This window comes from Mus caroli, unplaced genomic scaffold (assembly GCF_978045245.1).
Source record: "Mus caroli unplaced genomic scaffold, Mus_caroli_1 scaffold_7, whole genome shotgun sequence".
Taxonomy (NCBI): Eukaryota; Metazoa; Chordata; class Mammalia; order Rodentia; family Muridae; genus Mus; species Mus caroli.
Window position 1 is genome coordinate 94,633,769 of NW_028227262.1, and position 17,734 is coordinate 94,651,502.

General features: G+C 46.8%; 1 protein-coding gene and 1 pseudogene across 4 annotated transcripts; both read right to left on the minus strand.

Annotated features, from left to right (window-relative positions):
- Positions 1 to 1,561: 1,561 nt before the first annotated feature.
- Positions 1,562 to 2,188, minus strand: LOC110295611 (elongation factor 1-beta pseudogene; annotated as a pseudogene).
- Positions 2,189 to 6,097: 3,909 nt separating this feature from the next.
- Positions 6,098 to 17,252, minus strand: Prr15 (proline rich 15). Of its 4 annotated transcripts, none has more exons than XR_015047639.1 (3): positions 15,802 to 16,170; positions 13,244 to 14,981; positions 6,098 to 8,279 (listed from the first exon to the last, which is right to left on the minus strand). XR_015047639.1 is itself a non-coding variant. In XM_021165461.3 (2 exons), the coding sequence occupies exon 2, from the start codon at positions 14,839 to 14,841 to the stop codon at positions 14,473 to 14,475; it is 369 nt and encodes a 122-aa protein (XP_021021120.1). In that variant the 5' UTR covers positions 14,842 to 14,981; positions 16,799 to 17,252; the 3' UTR covers positions 12,744 to 14,472. The 4 variants fall into 4 exon arrangements, 1 of the variants encoding a protein (XP_021021120.1); XR_015047638.1 differs by lacking the exon at positions 15,802 to 16,170 and adding an exon at positions 15,299 to 15,368; XR_003836883.2 differs by lacking the exon at positions 15,802 to 16,170 and adding an exon at positions 16,799 to 17,252 and having other exon boundaries at positions 6,100 to 8,279.
- Between the last annotated feature and the right edge of the window lie 482 nt (positions 17,253 to 17,734).

The window sequence follows — 17,734 nt, forward strand, 5'->3', positions numbered from 1 at the left end:
TACTGGGAATTGTGGTAGCTAACTCTGAAGTGGACGGTCATTGTATTGGGACTGGTGTGGCAACAACCTGCCAAGGGAACTCAGGAGCTCCCGGACAGAGAATCTGCCGAGATGAGAACCTCCGCTGGAGCCATGTGGCCCACCAGTGCCTGGTGTAGCGCGGGAACTTGCCATTCTTTTTTAATATTTCCTGCAACACAGTATATTATTTATATGCTTGCACACATGTGCACACATGAACACACACATGAACATACACACACACACATGCATCCAAACCTTTTGCCTAAGTATCATAAACACAGTTTCACCCAAGAGTTGGGTGAGGATAATTTAATTACAGGAGCACCACTTATAAATGGAAACAAACAAACAAACAAACAAATATAAAGTATTTAAACCTTTTGCGGAGAGAATTGTCCTTGCTACCCACAGGTAGCTCAGCCATCCCTTACACTGTGACTCCCTGACTCTGGCCTTGGCTTCCCACCAGCAAGGTCAGCTCCTTTCCAGCAGCTCCTTTCCAGCTGTGCCTTTCCACAGTGGCTGTTCTTTGTATGAAGCAGTGAATAATTATGCAGACTTCATTGGGAGAATTCAGGGTATGTATGTATGTGTAGATGTATGTATATGATGTATATGTATAAGTATGTATGAAAAGAAGCCATGAGTTTGTGAGGGAGAAGGGACATGGGAGGGGTTGGAAGGAGGAAAGAGAAGGGAGGAAATAATGTGATTATATTTTAAAAAAAAACAGAAAATTGAAAGTAAAGAGAAACTAGGCAAAAGGTTTAGAAACTTTATTTAGGAGGTTATCTGGATAGTAACTAAGAAAATGGAAGCTATTCAACATTGCTAGTCACCAGGAACATGAACGTTGAAACTATACTGTGAAACTTCCTCACGTCCTTAAACATGGTCAATAAGAAAGCAGACCACTAGCCTCAAGTCCTGGCAAAGGACTTGCATATATTAGTGGTGAGACGCAAAATGGGCAGCTGCTTTAGAAAACACACTTGAACAGTCCCTCAAGCAGTCAAGCATATACTTGCTCATATGTTTGCCTTACAGAAAAATAAACTAAAAAGAAATATAAGCACAGTTTCACCCAAGAGCTGGGAGAAGATCCTTTCAACAGCACCGCTTATAAATGGAAAAAAATGAACAAACACAAACAAACAAACAAACAAAACAAACAAAAAGTACCCAGCTGGAAATCCCCAGATATCCTCTACTGGGCAGATAAATCAACAGTGGTGTTTAGCAAACTTAACTAGTCAGCAAACAGGAGTGACATGCAAGATGCAGTAAATGAATCCATGCATTATAGAAGAAGCCAAGGGTCAAAATGGCCAGATCCGTTCATATGAAATTCTGGAAGCCATAACAGCACAGGGAAGAAGCCTCATCCGTTACTAAGCCTAGGGTAGAAAGGAAGACTTGGCTGCCAAGATGCAGTCTTGTACATTTTCCTAACCAAGAGGAAAATGTCTTATATCTTGCTTTTTAGAATCGTTCAAGCTTTCACTCAAGGGTTCTGACTTGAGGGGAGGATGGATTTTTAGGCTTTGTTAAAAGTAGCCACATCCAGGGACTGCCCACTGTCCTCAGAAGCAACCTGTTCTTTCAACATATCTGTTCCAACTTCGTCATCTTCAATTACAACGCTGTATTTGAAGCCTTTAAATTCTGTAACCCACGGGAATCAAAGCCTCCCACCAAGCCATCAGCTCGGATGCCTCCGCTACAATCCTCTACTTTTGTCACGTCTGTCTCATCATCCCAAGGTTTCACATCTTGTAAGATAGAGACTTGGCGACAGTGCGGGCTTTTTGGCGTCCTTGGATTCATACCAAGCAAGGCGCTCTTCTGGAAGTCTCTTCACTTCTTCCCTTTCTCCCTCAGATCCAAAGAGACCAATGTCATCTTCTTTAGCATCTATAACTCCACTTCCTTTTATGTCTTGCACATTGGCAGGGCTACACTTGCCAACGATTTCTTCACTCCTGGCAGGCTAGGTTTGTTGTAATTATATCAAGGGAGGGCACGGCACAAGCTGGTGGGCCAGAGACTGCTTCTAATACTGCCACAGGGCTTGTGATGTTGTCTACTCCTCCTCCGTAGCTCTTGTCAGCTAGTGCGTGAGTACCTGAAGACCAGTGGGGCTTCTCAGGTCTCCAGAACCCATGGTGTTTGCTACATCTGGGAACTGGGCAGCTGCCAGCACTGAGGGAAAAAAGTGAATTTTCTTACACCTTGACTGGGCACCTGGCACTCACAAAAGCTCCACAAACTCACAGATCTGTATACCAAAGAGAGTTGTTTTATCATATGTAAATTTTAAATACTTTTTTTGAACACAATATAAAATAGACTTTTAAAATTCTGAAAAAAATCCTCTTTCTTTTAAAGTGATGAAAATGCCCAGATAGAAATTCAGAGATATTTTCAAAAATTGAGTGAAAATTTGCAAAGAATGATGAAGGCAATGGGCAGAAGACAGTACTTGTAAATTCTGTTCACAGACCTCAAGTCAGTACCCGTGGCCCCGGAACCTTACAGCTCTGTCACATCCAGTGTCCATTATGGGCTGCAGAGACTTTAAAAGTCCTCTAGTCTCAGCACTCAGGAGGCAGAGGCAGGCGGATTTCTGAGTTCGAGGCCAGCCTGGTCTACAAAGTGAGTTCCAGGACAGCCAGGGCTATACAGAGAAACCCTGTCTCGAACCCCTCCCCCGCAAAAAAACCCCAAAGTCCTCTAGTCAAACCCAGAGAGACCACAAAGAATAAAAACAACCACAGCAGTTTTCCCAGCCTTTGGAATTTTTTTGCACGTGTGGGCTACTTGCATTGTTGAGCTCACTTGTGTCGTGGGTGGCAAAGCGAGTGGAGCGATGTGACCGCGGAAGCATTCCAAGTGGGTGCTTGTGGCAGCCTTAGCTTGCTGAGAAGTGGTCCACTTTTCAAAGTTCCCTATAACATAGACGAGGGGAGCTTCCTGGGTGAACTTTGGACTTATCCATCTGCAGGTTAGAGACTAGGAGAGTCTGAAGAGCTAAAATAAACGAACTTGTTCAGTGTAGCCGAACGCCTAAATGGAGGAAGGTCAGAACTGTGCACAGAGGGGCCAGAGAGAGAATAACAGAAGCAAAGGAAAGGGCAAAATATCAGGGTGGATGCCATCGGATCCTTGCCTTATTTCTCTCTCCCCTCTGGTTAATTTCTTCCTTCCCTCTTTCTTCCGTCCTTCTCCCTGAATTATCACTCTCCTCCCACCTCCAGCTTCTATTCCCCCTTTCTCTTGGACTCTTCAGAACCCCCTCTTTTTTCTTCTCATGACTCATCAACAGATAAAAAGTACATGTTTAAAGTGATAGAGAGGGGCTCACAAATGCTGTCATCTAATGAATGAATCCATGTTGTGAACTAAAAAGGGCGTCCAGGGAAAGCGGGGAAGGCCCACACCCAGCCAGAGTTTACCTATCCTCTGATCTGTCAGGTGTGGGAGAGCTGCCATACACCTTCCACTCATCCCTAGGTGGGCATTCCTCTATCCCACTCTTCAGGGGGTGGCCAAAGGGCAGCCCTACCTGGGATTCCTGAAGCTACCTTGCTAAAGCCCCGGGGTTATAGGAGAGAGGGATGAGGGAAGAGGTTCCCAACACCTGCAAGAGTGAGGGCAGCGGATCCTGACTGGAGCACAGGAAGGCCTTCTACTGGGATATTAGAAATGGCTCATTAGGAGAAAGCCTGTCCCATCCTCCAAGCACAGTGGGCCTTGATGAGCAGAGACGTTCTATGGATTAAGAGCTTTATTATAGAAATACAGGGGGAAAGAGAGAAGAGAGAGAGGGGTGGAGGGAGAGAGGGAGAGGATAGGCTAGAGAGAAAGAGAGTAAGAGAGAGGAGAGGAGAAGACAAAGAGAGAGGAGAGAGGGAGTGAGAGTGAGGGGTAAGAGGGAGACAAGTAAGAGAGCGAGGTGGGTTGAACAGCTCTTTTTATAGTCTTCATTGTTGCTAGGTAACTGGGGAGAAGTTTAGCCTGATGATCAGAAGCTTGGGCCATTGCCTAAATGACTTCTAGCCATACTTCTCTTGTGGTGGCTTTTGGAGGGGAGGAAGCCAGAGTTCCAGGAGCATGAGGGAATGCTTACCGTGTCATTTAGGTGAATTATCACCACTCTTGGGGTTCAGACCTCAGCTCAACTGGAGACCAGCCTGTCTGTGCATAGCCCAATGCCCCACAAATCCCAGTACCATAATTTACCAGCAACGTGGAGAGGTTTGGGTGGCCACACGGCATATTCATGAACATTTGAGTGAGTATCCTGATCAGTGTATTAAAGGACAGGGAGCCTGATGGTCAGCTGAATAGATGAAGCAAGGACAGAAATCAGGTCGTGAAATAAGTTGTGTTTACTCTGTTCACTACTGACCAACTAAGGGAGACAGCCAGCTGGACTACACTGAACTCTGTTGCTGTGGGAAGCATTCCACACTTACAAAAGTGTGTCCGGGAACAGCAGCCTTCCTCCCACCACAGCCCAGTGTCTGAGGAAGAGGGGAAGCTGAGAGAAAACACTCTCGGTTTTGTTAAGATTTTAGGAATGGAGTGAAAACCCCAGGCCACCCATAGCTGTTGCAGGCTCTGTGACCAGTCTGATGCACCGTGGAACTGGAACTGGAAGAGGCAGAACGTCACATCTTCTAGGTGTCTAACCTAAGGATTGTCTCAGGTGTGTTGGTGCAGAGGCAAAGATCTTACTCACAGTGTAGTGCACCCTGAACACTTTCAGGAGACAGCACAGCTTGGAGTATCAATAATTAAAATATCCTGGATGGTTCTTGACTGACCCGCTGTCTGCCTTGCTCCCATTACAATGTGTTCCAGGCCGACTTTCAGGCCCTGTTTTCTTTCTGTACCTGAAGTTTAATCCACTGCCTAGTTCCTAATGAGTATATTTACTAATCAGAAGAGTGGATATGGTCAATAAATACTTGATGAATAAATAAACGTATGAACACATGAATAGCATCGCCAGTGCTTGAACCTGTGAAATGAGTAACGCATGAATGACTTAGGTCTTTCCCTTGCTTTCTCTCAGGAGCTTTTGTGTATCATACACAATGGGCGTGATGAATTGCACTGAGGTTGTAAATCCCAGGAACCGAGTATAATACATGAAGCACACTGCACAACTAAAAGCATCCGTGTTCCCACGGTCAGAGGTGCTGTGGGTGAAATCTACCTTCCCTTCACAGGAAGCCTTGCTCCTGTGTCTCTGTGACTAAAAAAGGGTGACAAGGGACTTGCCCCCTCTGAATGCTCTTTGGAGCGGAGAGTGTTGGTTCTGAAGAGTTAAACATGCTCACAAATCCGTCTTTGATTTTGTCCAGCTGGAGAAGAGATGGGTGCAAGGACACTTCCTTTGGAAACACTTGTGTCTCTGGAGACCATCACTAAGACACATCTGTTATGCTGTGACACCTAGGCTCTCCTGCCCCAGTCTCTCGATGTGAACCCTGAGAGTGGACCTCAATGGGAAAGAAAGACTTGTAGATAACACTCCAGGGAGAAGATGTTAGGAGATGCCTTCAGTCAAATATCAAACTCTCTGCTGCATGGCTTGCAAGGCTTACTGGCTCTGACATCCTATAGGGAGCTGCCAAGAAGTTACCTGGAGCCTAGATTCCTCCACTGATCCCTTTGTAAAGACATCCCATATAAAAGTGTCATGCCTTGAACAGAGGTGGACATCTTGGATAACCCATGTGGAACTGTGAAAATAAAAATATTTCCTGCTTTTTCTACTGTCCCTAAGATAAGAAATGCAGGCAGAATTCTTATTTCCAGGGCTTTAGATTAATATGTAATGTGTAATAAATAACATATGACATATAACCTAATAATATAACATATTAAATATTATATTTGAAGAAATGAAGTAGTCTAAGCATAATATTAAGCATAAATATTCTAAGTAAGGTGTCCAATTTGCCTTTTCTGTTATGATAAAACACTGACCAAAATCAGCTTGAGGAGAAAATGATTTATTTCAGCTTACAGGCTACAGTTCATCATGGAGAGAAGCCAAGCAGGAACCTGGAGGCAGAGGCAGTGGAAGAACAATGTTTATTCTCTTGCTCCCATTGGCATGATGGGCTTGCTTTCTTATGCAAGGGTGGTACCACCACCTTTGGTGAGCTGGACTCTCCTACACCCATCATTAATCAAGAAAATAAGTCCCACAGGTCAATCTGATGGAGGCTGATTCCTCAACTGAGATTCCCTCCTCTGAGGCAGGCTATTTATTTCAAGTTGCAAAATAAACTCTACACTGGGTGTAGCCATTCCTGGAACTTGGCATTGTTAATTGCCTTGTAATTTCCTTATTTTATCCCTTCCTTAGGGGATCTATAGCACCTTAAGTGAACATCATCCTGAACTCAGGATGTAACCACAAACATACTAGCACTACCACTCTGTCATCCATGGTTCCAATATGTTCCTCCTCTCCACAGACTCTTCCAGATTCACCTGTGTTGCGGTAAATATTAAAAAACAACCCACGCTATGCTCTAATAATGCAGTCTCCCCACCCCCATGGTTTCCATGTGGCGGCCACCCAACTCACCATTCACTTGCCTGGAACTGCTCACATTCCCAGTCATCCACCCCCTGCAGCTAGCTGTCACAAATCCCAGTAACCCAGTAAAATCAAAACTCCAGAGGCTCATAATTTATCACTCAGATTTATAACAGTAAATTCTCAACTCACAAAACACCCACACAATGAACTCAGAGACAGTTGATATTGACACAAACTGCCCACCTGGGTTGGACAAATTGTCCTATATTATTCTATCCCTTCTATGATATTCATAGCTACCTGTGGCCATTTAAAGCCACATGGATCGGGTTCGTCCTCTCCGTCCTCCATCTTCTCTTTTTAATAATTACCAAAACACACCAGTCTTTTAATTTCTGGATCAGAGATATGAGCACAGGAGTCTGAACCACAGATGCTTTGGGATTCCCAACTTTTAAGTTTTAGATTGTGTTGAAAGAGTTCCGAGTAACCCCAGCTTCAACAATGGAATAGAGAACCTGTGAGAGGTCAAGCATTACCAAAGATTTCTGCAAGGCTATGCAGTTTTTCTGAGGGGGGTGAGAGAGAGAGAGAGAGAGAGAGAGAGACAGAGACAGAGACAGAGACAGAGACAGAGACAGAGACAGAGACAGATAGAGACAGAGAGGTAGAGAGACAGAGGCAGAGAGACAGAGAGAAAGAGAAAGAGAAAGAGAAAGAGAAAGAGAAAGAGAAAGAGAAAGAGAAAGAGAAAGAGAAAGAGAAAGAGAAAGAGAAAGAGAAAGAGAAAGAGAAAGAGAAAGAGCTGGGTATGCACTTGCTTCATGAGCTGTTAATAAACTTCACTTGTTTAGTGAGAGGAACTGAAGTCAGGAGGGTGAGGTAAATCCATGCAAGCCATTCCTGTTGATTGATCTGGCATCAGAAGTACCCTTAGCAACCCTTAAGTCTAGTGAAAGAATCTACCTTAAGAGGTCCCCAAGCTCCCAGGTACCCCACAGGGCCTGCTCTACAGACGAGTCCTCGGTGGGAGTTAGAATGTGTTCTAAGATCTGGAAGTAGAAGGCAATAATAGGCAGTGGGCTGGAAGGCGCTCGCCTTGGCTGGAGCAGATGGAGAGGAGACGGAGTCCTTAAAGCAGTTCCGATGCCTTCATACTGTCTTGGGCGTGCTATCTAATGAGTGCTAAGCAGATGGAGGTGCTATGAGTCTGAGGTGGGAGAGTTTGCAGGAATGCAAATTTATTCCCCACACTGTAACCGCACAGTGATATTTCTCATACGATAAGGTCATCCATGAGATTTGCCGCTCACTAATGAGTGCTTTAGTGCCCATTGGCATACAGTGGCCATCTCTAAAGGGTGGAATTCCAGCAGCATGTCCTGGGCAGCAGCATGACGACTTCTCTATCAACTGAGGTCATGATTTTGTCCTTTCTAGTAAGAATTTAGAGGGTTGGAGGGAAGGAGAGATCTGTCCTTCTGTGGCAGCCCAAAGGCTGGAGGCATCTCATTTACATGACACCTTAACTTAACTCTAAAGTTCTGATATTTCAAATACCTGTGATGGGGAATAGTTCTTTGCGTTAGATACCCAGGTTTCTTGTTACTGTGTGGTTTCTCTCTTCTAACGGACTCTGGCTTTTCACAATCTTCAGAAAATCATCTGCCAGCCAAAACCGGCCTGCTTCCTGAGAGAGGAAAGAAAGACCATGAGCCTGCTAAAAACTATTGATATTTCCACTCCTTGCATGCTACTCTGGGATTTTGAAGGCACCAGGGACCTGCACTGTCTCTTTAAATTTCCCTGAACTCCCCAGCTCAAAGGGTGGGAGACGAATGATCATATCCATGAGATACGGTGGCTGGTAGTGGGTAGCACAGGCTGGAAAACACCAAGAGTCTCAGGAAAGTGGCCAGCAATGCTGGAAGAAAAGGGCTGTGAGCGTGGAATGGTATGTTAGCTGACTTTGTCACTGTGACGATGTGTGTGAAATAATCTAGTTATAAGGAAGAAAGGCTTGCTTTTAATTCACAGTCTCAGCAGTTTCACTCCAAGGTCACTAGACCCTGTAGCTTTGGGGCCCATGGTGACACAGAGCATCATGACAGGCAGTACTGGAAGGAATAGGTTATTCATCTCATGGCATCTGGGAAGCAAAAGAGGAAGAACCAGAAAGGGGCTGCGGTGTCAGCATCCCACCTGGAAGATGTCACTGAAGACCGTGTATATTTTTGTTGCACTATTGTTAATTTGAGACAGGGCCACATGCAGCCCAGGCTGACTTCAAATTCTGCTATGGAGCCAAGGAAGATCTTGAATGCCTGATCCTCCTGTCTCCACCTCCCAAGCACTGGGAATAGAAGTGTGTGCCACTGTACCTCACTCCTCAGTGACTGTCATCAGACTCTACGTCCTCAAGGTTTGACCTCTTTCTCCCAGGCTGAGGAATGAGCATCCAATGCATGAAACTGGGAGACACTTAGGACTGAAGTGGTAGCAAATGGAGAGGCATCTATCAGTCTCATGAGGATTTGCAGAGCAAGGTGTGATCTCTGACAGTGACAACAAGATGGACAGAAGTCTGCATGGTGCAAGGCATACCCGTGGAACCGTTAGTTCTGTGGAAAGATGGAGAGCGAGATGGTGGCCTTTGTGAAGGGGCAGGCTTCCCTGAAGGGATTCAGAAAAGAATAAAGAATTGAGAGTGACTCCCTCGATGCATGTGTGTGTGTAACAAATGACATCACAGATATGAAAACACACCTTGTTTTTCCTCACAGCGCTAGTGATGGGTGAACAGACATCTTGCATCCTCTGTCCTCAGCCTAAGTCATAGTATGTGTGTGTGTGTGTGTGGTGTGTAGTGTGTGTAGTATGTGTATGTGTGTGTGGTGTGTGTGTAGCAAGTGTATGTGTATGTGTGTGATGTGTGTGTGTAGTGTGTGTGTGGTGTGTGTGTGATGTGTGGTGTATGTGCATGTGTATGTGTAGTGTGTGTAGATGTGTGTAGAGATCAGAGGTCAGCTTTGCTGTCAATCTTCGCAAGCCATCACTGTGTTTTTAAGGTAACCACTCTCATTGGCCTGCAGCTTGCCGATCAGTCTAAGATGGCCAGGAAAGCCCAGGGATCTGTCTCTAACTTTACAGCCCATGCCACCATGCCCAGCTTTGTACCTGAGTTTGTATGCTTGTACCAAAAGCATTTCCCAGCTTAGAGCTATGTTCCTGGTCCCTAGGGTGCACCCTTCAAGGCTTACTTGCTACAATCTCTGCAACTGCATTTGCACCATGAATAAAGCGCTGCCATGTCCCCAGGTGGCAGGAGAACAGTCAGTTTCTGGGCCAAGTGACAACAGGGTGCTGGGAGCATCTGACCACCAAGTAGCTAGTTCCTCCCGTTTAAAGACAAACACGGAACGTTGTATAATTTTACTACCAGTTGCTTAAAATAGTAGCACAGGAAGGAGGGTTTTAAAGCTGGGATATAAACTCCACCCCTCATTTTATGGCAGATTAACTAAATGCCCAGGTAACCTAAGACTTGCAGAAGAGCAAGTCAGAGAAGGCACTAGAACAGGTGCCCTGGAAAGCAGGGAGAGATTCCAACGGCGGGCATCCTCTGGAGGAGGTGTGAGCCAACCGTACACTTATTCACTGGCTCCTAGGAGAAGTGTTTAAGGCAGGGTGTTTGTAACAAGAGGCTAAGTCCCTCTAGTGGGAGGAGGGAAGCCCAGAGCAGCTGGAGGTTGGTTCTTAATCCCTTACCCAGTCAGTCAGGGCTGGGGATTTTTCTTTTTGCCTTCCTTAATGTGAAACTTACCGGTTAGGAGCCAGAAAAATTTAACTTGGGGATTAGCAGTCATGTTCCACACCCCGGGGATAAAGATACACTTTCCTAGGATCATATTATTTCATGGGGTTAGGCCAAACACTCTGGCACGATGATGGTAAGCCTATTCTTTCACTTGCAGCCCAGTTCAGTTGGAGCCCTTGCTTGACATGCCCGCGGGGACTGCTTGTCTTTGGCCTTCATTGGGACTTACCAAGGCCTCCAGCCCTTGCCTTTCCTTCACTGCCCAGCTGACTCTGCTATGGCCTATGGCCGGGCCCCTCTAGTTCCCTCACATTCACCCTTCAGCGACAGCTAGTGGCTGCCTGCACTATGCAGTCTGTGGTCCAGACCCTCAGTGGCTGGAGAAGGTCTCACGGGACCTCTTGGAGTTTCCCTTCCACACTGCTGAGCCTCATGGGAAGGTATGCGCCCTGGCTCAAAGGTGAGAATGAAGCCAGGAAGGGCTGAAGCCAGGCGACAAGGACAGTGCTGCCTTCAGACAGCGGACAAGTCCACACTGAGTTCCACTGTTGCTTCTAGGAAAGTGTACTTGTGACTTGACACCCAAATGCTCCCACTATTCGCTCTCAAGATAAACTTGTCCTAAGAAAAACTTTTAAAATTGAATGTAGCTATTATGAAATATTTCTTGGGGGGAAAAAAGCTTTTAAAAATCAGTTCTGTTCCGAATGCCTATCTTTATTGAATGAAAAGTTCATTGAGCTGTATAGATGTTGGGCCTGGTTAATTTTGGTGTGTGTGTTTTTTTTTTCCCCAATGATTTTTAATAATACAAACTTTATAAAATGCTTTTTTAAAAATCAGCTTAGTATAGCTACCAAGCTATCTTTTTGTGCGCTGCTTTTAAGTGTGGCTCAGATGCCTCAGCTCGAGACAAAGTGTATCTCTTTGTCCCTGTAGCAGGTTCCTGGTCCCTGAATGTTCATGCCCATTCACATACTGCTTTCATGTTCACCTTTTACTTGGCATTTTTTTCTTCTCATCTGATTTATTTGTTTTAAAGCATCGAAATGTTCTTCTGTGCCTCTCAAGGAAATACTCCTGATGAGGCTTTGGCCAACATTCCTGCTCACTATCTGCCTTACATCTGCCTTCTAGAGAGAGACGGGGCAGCAGCTGAGGTGCTAACTTCACATAAAGTCTCAGAACAAAGTCTTTAGAAATTGCCCAGAAGCTGATGCCAGACCCGCGTGTGTCCCTGTACGTACAGAACTGAGGCCCAGGGCTTTTGAAGTGAGCGCCAGAGCTGGACAGCACCAGAAGAGCAACCATGAAGGGACAGCCAGGGGGCCTGAAATAGGACTCACTGCTCAGCCACCAGCTTTGCAAGGAGACTCATTGGGGGTAAAACTATCCATGTGTAATCGTCATGGTTACAAGACGGTTTAGGGACCTTTGTGTCTCCTTTCACATCACGTGAAGGCACTGTAGTAAATATTCTGTACTTTTGGGAGTGAAGTTTTACTTATAAAGACATTGAAAGCAAATGAAAAAAAATCTAATTTAATAAACTCCAAATTCATCCTGTGTCAATTTTTGCCTTTATTTACTGTAAGACTGCAAGGTTTAAGAAGTGTGGAAAGTCTGTACAGTTTCTCGGAATGTAATTAATTGTCTGCGAAGAATACAAATCCCAGAAAGACACTCTGTCAAATTATCTTATCTTCCTCGTGATCTCATTATCCTACCAATTTTGTGTGGTTTCAGATTTCCCCGACGGGATTAAATCAGTGTGTTCTTCCTGATGCATAATTCAGGAGCCCTCGAAAATGATGTAATTACAAACCTCAGCTGGCAGATTGTGAATTGCGCTCACTGTCAAAACTGCCTGAAGCTCGGAGTCCTTTCAGAATAGTGGGCTGAGTGTGTCACGTTCCTACCTTATAGCCCTGGGCCGGCTATTGGATATCCACGCAATTACAGAGTTGGATGGGATCCAACACCACACACGGAAGCTGGGAAAGTGCAAGGTTTTTTTGATTTAGAGGGGTTTGGATGATGATGATGATGACGGTGAGATAGTTCTTAAAATAATAAAATAGTAGATGAAAGGGCATGTATAAGATTTTAAATTATTCAGGTGCAGACCTGATTTCATACATGAGAACAGTCCTGACTTACAGTCCTCCTGTGGGTAGAAGACATTTTGCATGGGTGCCTGTTCTAGGTTTATTATTTCCTACAAATTGAAATATCTTGTAAAGGTTCTCTAGACGTTACTCCTCAGCACCCACACTGCTCACTCCGGCCCACCCCGCCCCCCTCATCAACAGGCTTCCACCCATTCTGATCCCCAGCTCCCCTCCATTTGAATCTAGACATAGGAAGTCCACTAAAACCATGGGAAGTCTGTCTTCCTCATTCCAGAGGCCAACCTCCAGCCCTGCTCTACCATCCACACGCTTTCTGCTTCTAAATACACTTAAAAAGTCTTCTCATTCTTACAAAGAATAAAATGCACCAATCAAAGGAGACATGCAATTTTCTCTTTTACTGTAAGGTGTTCATAATTGTCAGGTAAATAATCTCCAGCAATTGCCTTTAGAGTAAGGTCTTAGCTATGTAGAAACTGAGGCCATTAACTCTGTTATTATTCTGTGGTACCTGACCTCAAGTCAGTAATGTCAGTGTATTTTGGCCTCCCTCACCAAAAACGATCTGTGAGGTTTCTGTAGATAGCTGACATGTTTGACTATAGCATAAAGACGTAATTTGATAATAAAGACAACAGGGAGCCCGGCCTTCCTACAGGAAGGCTCAGAGCCTCTCCAACCAGGTTATGGACAACAAAGACTCACTTCTCCGTGACGGTGATTCCTTTGCTTTGCATTGCATGTGCTTGTAAATGAAGCAGGTGTGCTGGGACAAGGTCTCAGCGGCTCTCTAGGGTACAATACTCTCTTGTCATCTCCTGAGAGCAGGCGGTATTCATTTACTCTTTTTCCTGTAGCTCATAAGAAAAGCAAATGGGTAGATTTGTTGTTGTTAAGAATCTTCAGCTTGAGAGATCAAAGGCTTTGAAATGAGATAAATGTAGACCCGGACCAAATGACATCGGCTTTGAAGCAACAGGTGGGGAGAGCAGCTTTGCACGAACCCAAAGAGCTCAGTCCGTGCATGAAAATGTTTTTGGACAATTCTGGTGAGGTTCACAATGGATGCTAGAAAGGACGCATTATTGGCTTTGTGAGTTACTCTGTGGAAATGCTCCGACAGATCAGGGGAATGTAAGGTAACATGAATTGGTACCACTCCCTTCTATTGAATTTGGTTGGCAAATTGGAATAACTGGCAAACTGGTTCCAGCTGGGTGTTGCTGGTTTCTAGAAAAGTTCTTTGCCCAGCAGCTCTCCAACAGGAGCCGTGTGGTAAATGATTAACCCTGTCATTGAAGACCTTGCATGCCTGCCTTTAAATACGACGGGTTTCAAAACTTAGAACAGAAAAAAAAAAGTATACAAAGTCACCTTAAGTCTTACAGTTTTAATAGTGCACACTAGACAGGCATACAGCTTTGGAGCCCTCGCTTAAGGCAATATGACTTCTCAATGCTTCTACCTGGGAGGATCTTCTCACCCCTTCACATAGGAATCAACCTAGAGTAGTACCCTAAAGTGCATTTCTCAACCACTAAAAGCAGCGCTGTCGTTTGCTCTCCAGAGTCCTCAGTAAGAACACGGTTTCCTTATTTGAGAAGCTGGAAGAGGGGTCACCTACTTATTGCCTCTGAAATACCCATCCAGCCTTGTCATTGCCACAGGTGACACCTCAGAATGACTTTTGTAAAAGCCAGCTTCCTCGGCAGTAGACATCTGTCCTTCCCACAAAAAAAAAAAAAAAAAAAAACTTACTCAGCCTCTGAGTCATGGAATTTTGAGGCCTCAGCTGACACTTCACTTTCTAGAACATATTAAATCTTGAAGGCCTTAGTCAACTGCATACTCTGAACTTGGGTGAAGCATCAAGTACTGGGTCTAGGGGTAATAGTGTTTTTCTCTCTCTGCGAAATCCCGGAAGCTTGTTCGGGCTATTGCTTGTCCTCCTGAGGGTCATCTGGAAAGTCAGCCTCCTCAGGGGACCTGTCTCCTTCAGGGAGCAGTGTGGCACGCATTTTCCTCTTCTCTTTGAATCTGCCAGAGCGTGAGATCTTCAAATTGCGCCGACTGTTGCCTGTTTTCTCCTCACACAACTTATCTGACCTGAGGGACTCTCCGGGGTCCCCAAGGACATTGGGGTGCTGATTTTCTGGCAAGCTGCTAGTCCGATCTGAGTGAGGTGGTGAGGGTTCCTGGCCAGTCTCTGGCCGAACCTGAGGCTGCACCCCCACTGTGACTTCCTTGCTTTTCTTCCTGGTCAGCGATTTCCACCAGGGGCTGGAGCCGCCACTGTCCGCCATGGCCCATAGGCCGAGCACCCTGTGTGAGAAAGGGCCTGGGCCAGGACAGCTCCTCTCTTTTCTGTGGTCTCTGACTCTTCACTCCAGCCCTTCCAGGCTTCTCCCACGCAGACTTGCTGGATGGGAGTTGAGGGAGCGCCCTGCACAGAGAAAAAAACAGAACTTGGGTTGGTCAAAGTAACATTCTACTCTCCTCAGAGTTGCGACTCATGGCAACTCTGTGACCACTGGCCACCTGCAGAACAACGCCTGATCTACAAGCTTGATCTCCTTGAACTCCCGACCTCAACCTTTGCCTTAGCTCCCAAGCAAGTGCAGTAGCTATCCAGTGGAGATCAACCTGGCTCCAGAGGAATTATGGGCTGGTCTGCCACTCAGCCTGACTGTATAAGGACCACTACAGGTGCCCACCTACCTACCCTACAACCGCTGCCAACCACTACATGTGCCCACCTACCCTTAGAACCGCCGCCCTTCAGAGGAACACCAGGAGGGGAATGTGTGGGTGTGGGGTGGGGAACCTAGCTTGTCCTGCCCATTACAGATGAATAAAGATCAGGTATTTTCTTTATTAGTGATTGAAGAGGGAGTTCCCAGCCCATTGTGGGCTAGACTATTTCTGGGTTGGCAGTCTTGGGTTCTATAAGAAAGCAGGCTGAAAGCTGGGCAGTAGTGGCACACGCCTTTAATCCCAGCAATTGGGAGGCAGGCAGAGGCAGGCGCATTTCTGAGTTCTAGGCCAGCCTGGTCTGAGTTCCAGGACAGCCAGGACTATACATAGAAACCCTGTCTCGAAAAACAAACAAACAAAGCAAAGCAAGCAAGCGGGCTGAGCAAGCCATAAGGTGCAAGCTAGTAAGCATGGCTCAAATTTCTGCAAAGTCTTTTTCTAGGATGAGCGGTGATGAGCAGTATATCCAAGTGAGAAAGCGGGGAGCATACATTCATGGTTGTGCTTACTTCAAACTGCTTCAAACCACTTCTGCCTTGTGATTTTCAGAGGCTGTCTAGACTTAACTTCCCTTGGAAACCGCCATCCCACTCTTCCTTTAACTCCCTAGAGTCAAATCTCCACACTGTTGGAAAGCCGCGGGTCCCAACCCTTCTTTCATAGTTCTCTATCTCTTGAGGATTTTACTTATTGTAAACCAAAGTCTTCTTGGTACTTTTCTTTGCTCGTTGCCTTTCCATCCTCCAAAGGAGAGGGCCCAACCAGGAACTTCAGAAAACCATTCTTCCCCAAACATTGAATAACGGAGCCCAGACACTCCTGATAGTGCAAGCCAGACTCTTGGCACACTTCCCGTGAGCGTGCTACTGGACACGGCCACCGCGAGTGGGCAGGGCTCGCGTGCGCCGCCCATTTCTAGGTTTCAGCTCCGCCGCTTCGCAGCCCACGCACCGCGCAGCTCCTGGGATTCGCCAGTGTGCAGGAGGGAAACTTGTGCGGCCGTTTGTTGTTGCAGGTTCTCCCGGAACTGCCTGGTAGAGGAAGTCTCTGCGCCTACGGGGAGGCGCCATCTCCTCCCTGGGGATGCCCTGAGGACTCACTCGGACTGGGGCTTGAAAACCGTAAAAGCGGAACCAGCTCAAAGTTCTTTCCCTAAGAAAGGCGCCCACACCCTTAGGCACCGTCAACGTTGGGGTCTACAAACGCCTTACTCCCTATTTTGCAGATCGGAAAAACAGCGCACCCCAAGGCATTTATTAATGGTGGTGGGCAGCCTCCCAACACTTTCTTTTCCACAGTGACCAACTTGGTGTGTACGGAAAGGCTTTGTGAGAATTGCGCAAGGAAAAGATGGCAAATAATGCAAAAGTAGGCAGATCACTGTACTGGGGCCTCTCCTCCGGCAGCAGGAGGAGGGGCACTGCGAAGCGCTAGACAGCGTTCCGGAGGGACTTCGTAGCGCCAGGGTCTGCCTTGTGAGACGCAGAGGGACTCTGGTTCACTCACCTGTAGGGGCTTTCAGGGCCACTGCGGCGCCGCGCCGCGCCGCGCGGGCTCTCTAGAACACGGAGGGGGCGTCTCGGGGTGCTTGAAGCTTAGTCCCGGTGTCCCTTATCGCTGACTAGGAGAGATGCAGGAATCGTTGTTGCTGATCTCGCCCAACACCCCGGACACTCGCACACTGTGGGAACAACCTGGGTTTGGCAGCACGGTCCGCTCAGGTGGCAGGGACTGTCAGATCCGCCGGGTGAGCCTGGTCAGCCTTTCCCGGTGGGAGTCTCACATTCTAGGGCGCGTCCTTTCTTCCCGTTCACTCTGCTCTCTGGCCTCAGCTAGACAGGACCTGGGCTGCTGACTCCGGCGCACTCACCCTTCCTGAGCGTCCGTAGGAACGCGCTGAGACATCTGCCCACCTGCAGGTGGTTGGCCAAAGGCCTGAAGACACCAGAACTGAGGAGGAGGGGAGGGTCAGGGTGGGACAGGAGGCGGCCGCCAGGCTACAGGTGCAGGTAGGCGTCCCTGCCCTTCTGGGGACCAGATTGGACGAGGTCGCAAACGTGGCTCCAGCCCTGCGGACTCTGATTGGAGAAAAAGCTGTGCTGCACCGCCTCCCTGCTCGCGGGTTCCGTTCTTGCGCTGGGGTTTGAGTCCAAGGCTTTCAAATTTTCTAACTCGGCGAGCTGATTCAAACTCTGTCATTGTTTGGGAGTTTCAAGCGCCCTTACCTAAAAGACTGAGAGTTGAGAACCATGTCGTTGCTGTCATCGGGCGCTATCCTAGTACTATAACTCACTTGGGTCAACTCACTTGGGTTAACTCACTTGCTCATCAGAACGCCCCAGGCCTGGGCACTATGGCTCACAACAGACCTGCAAAGAAACCATGGCTTTGCGGAGGTTAAACAGTTGTCCAGGATTGCCTGCTGAAGGGCAATCTCGAAGT

Excerpts from the sequence above, each read along its gene's own strand:
- Prr15 (XM_021165461.3), bottom strand. The coding sequence starts at position 14,841 with ATGGCGGACAGTGGCGGCTCCAGCCCCTGGTGGAAATCGCTGACCAGG.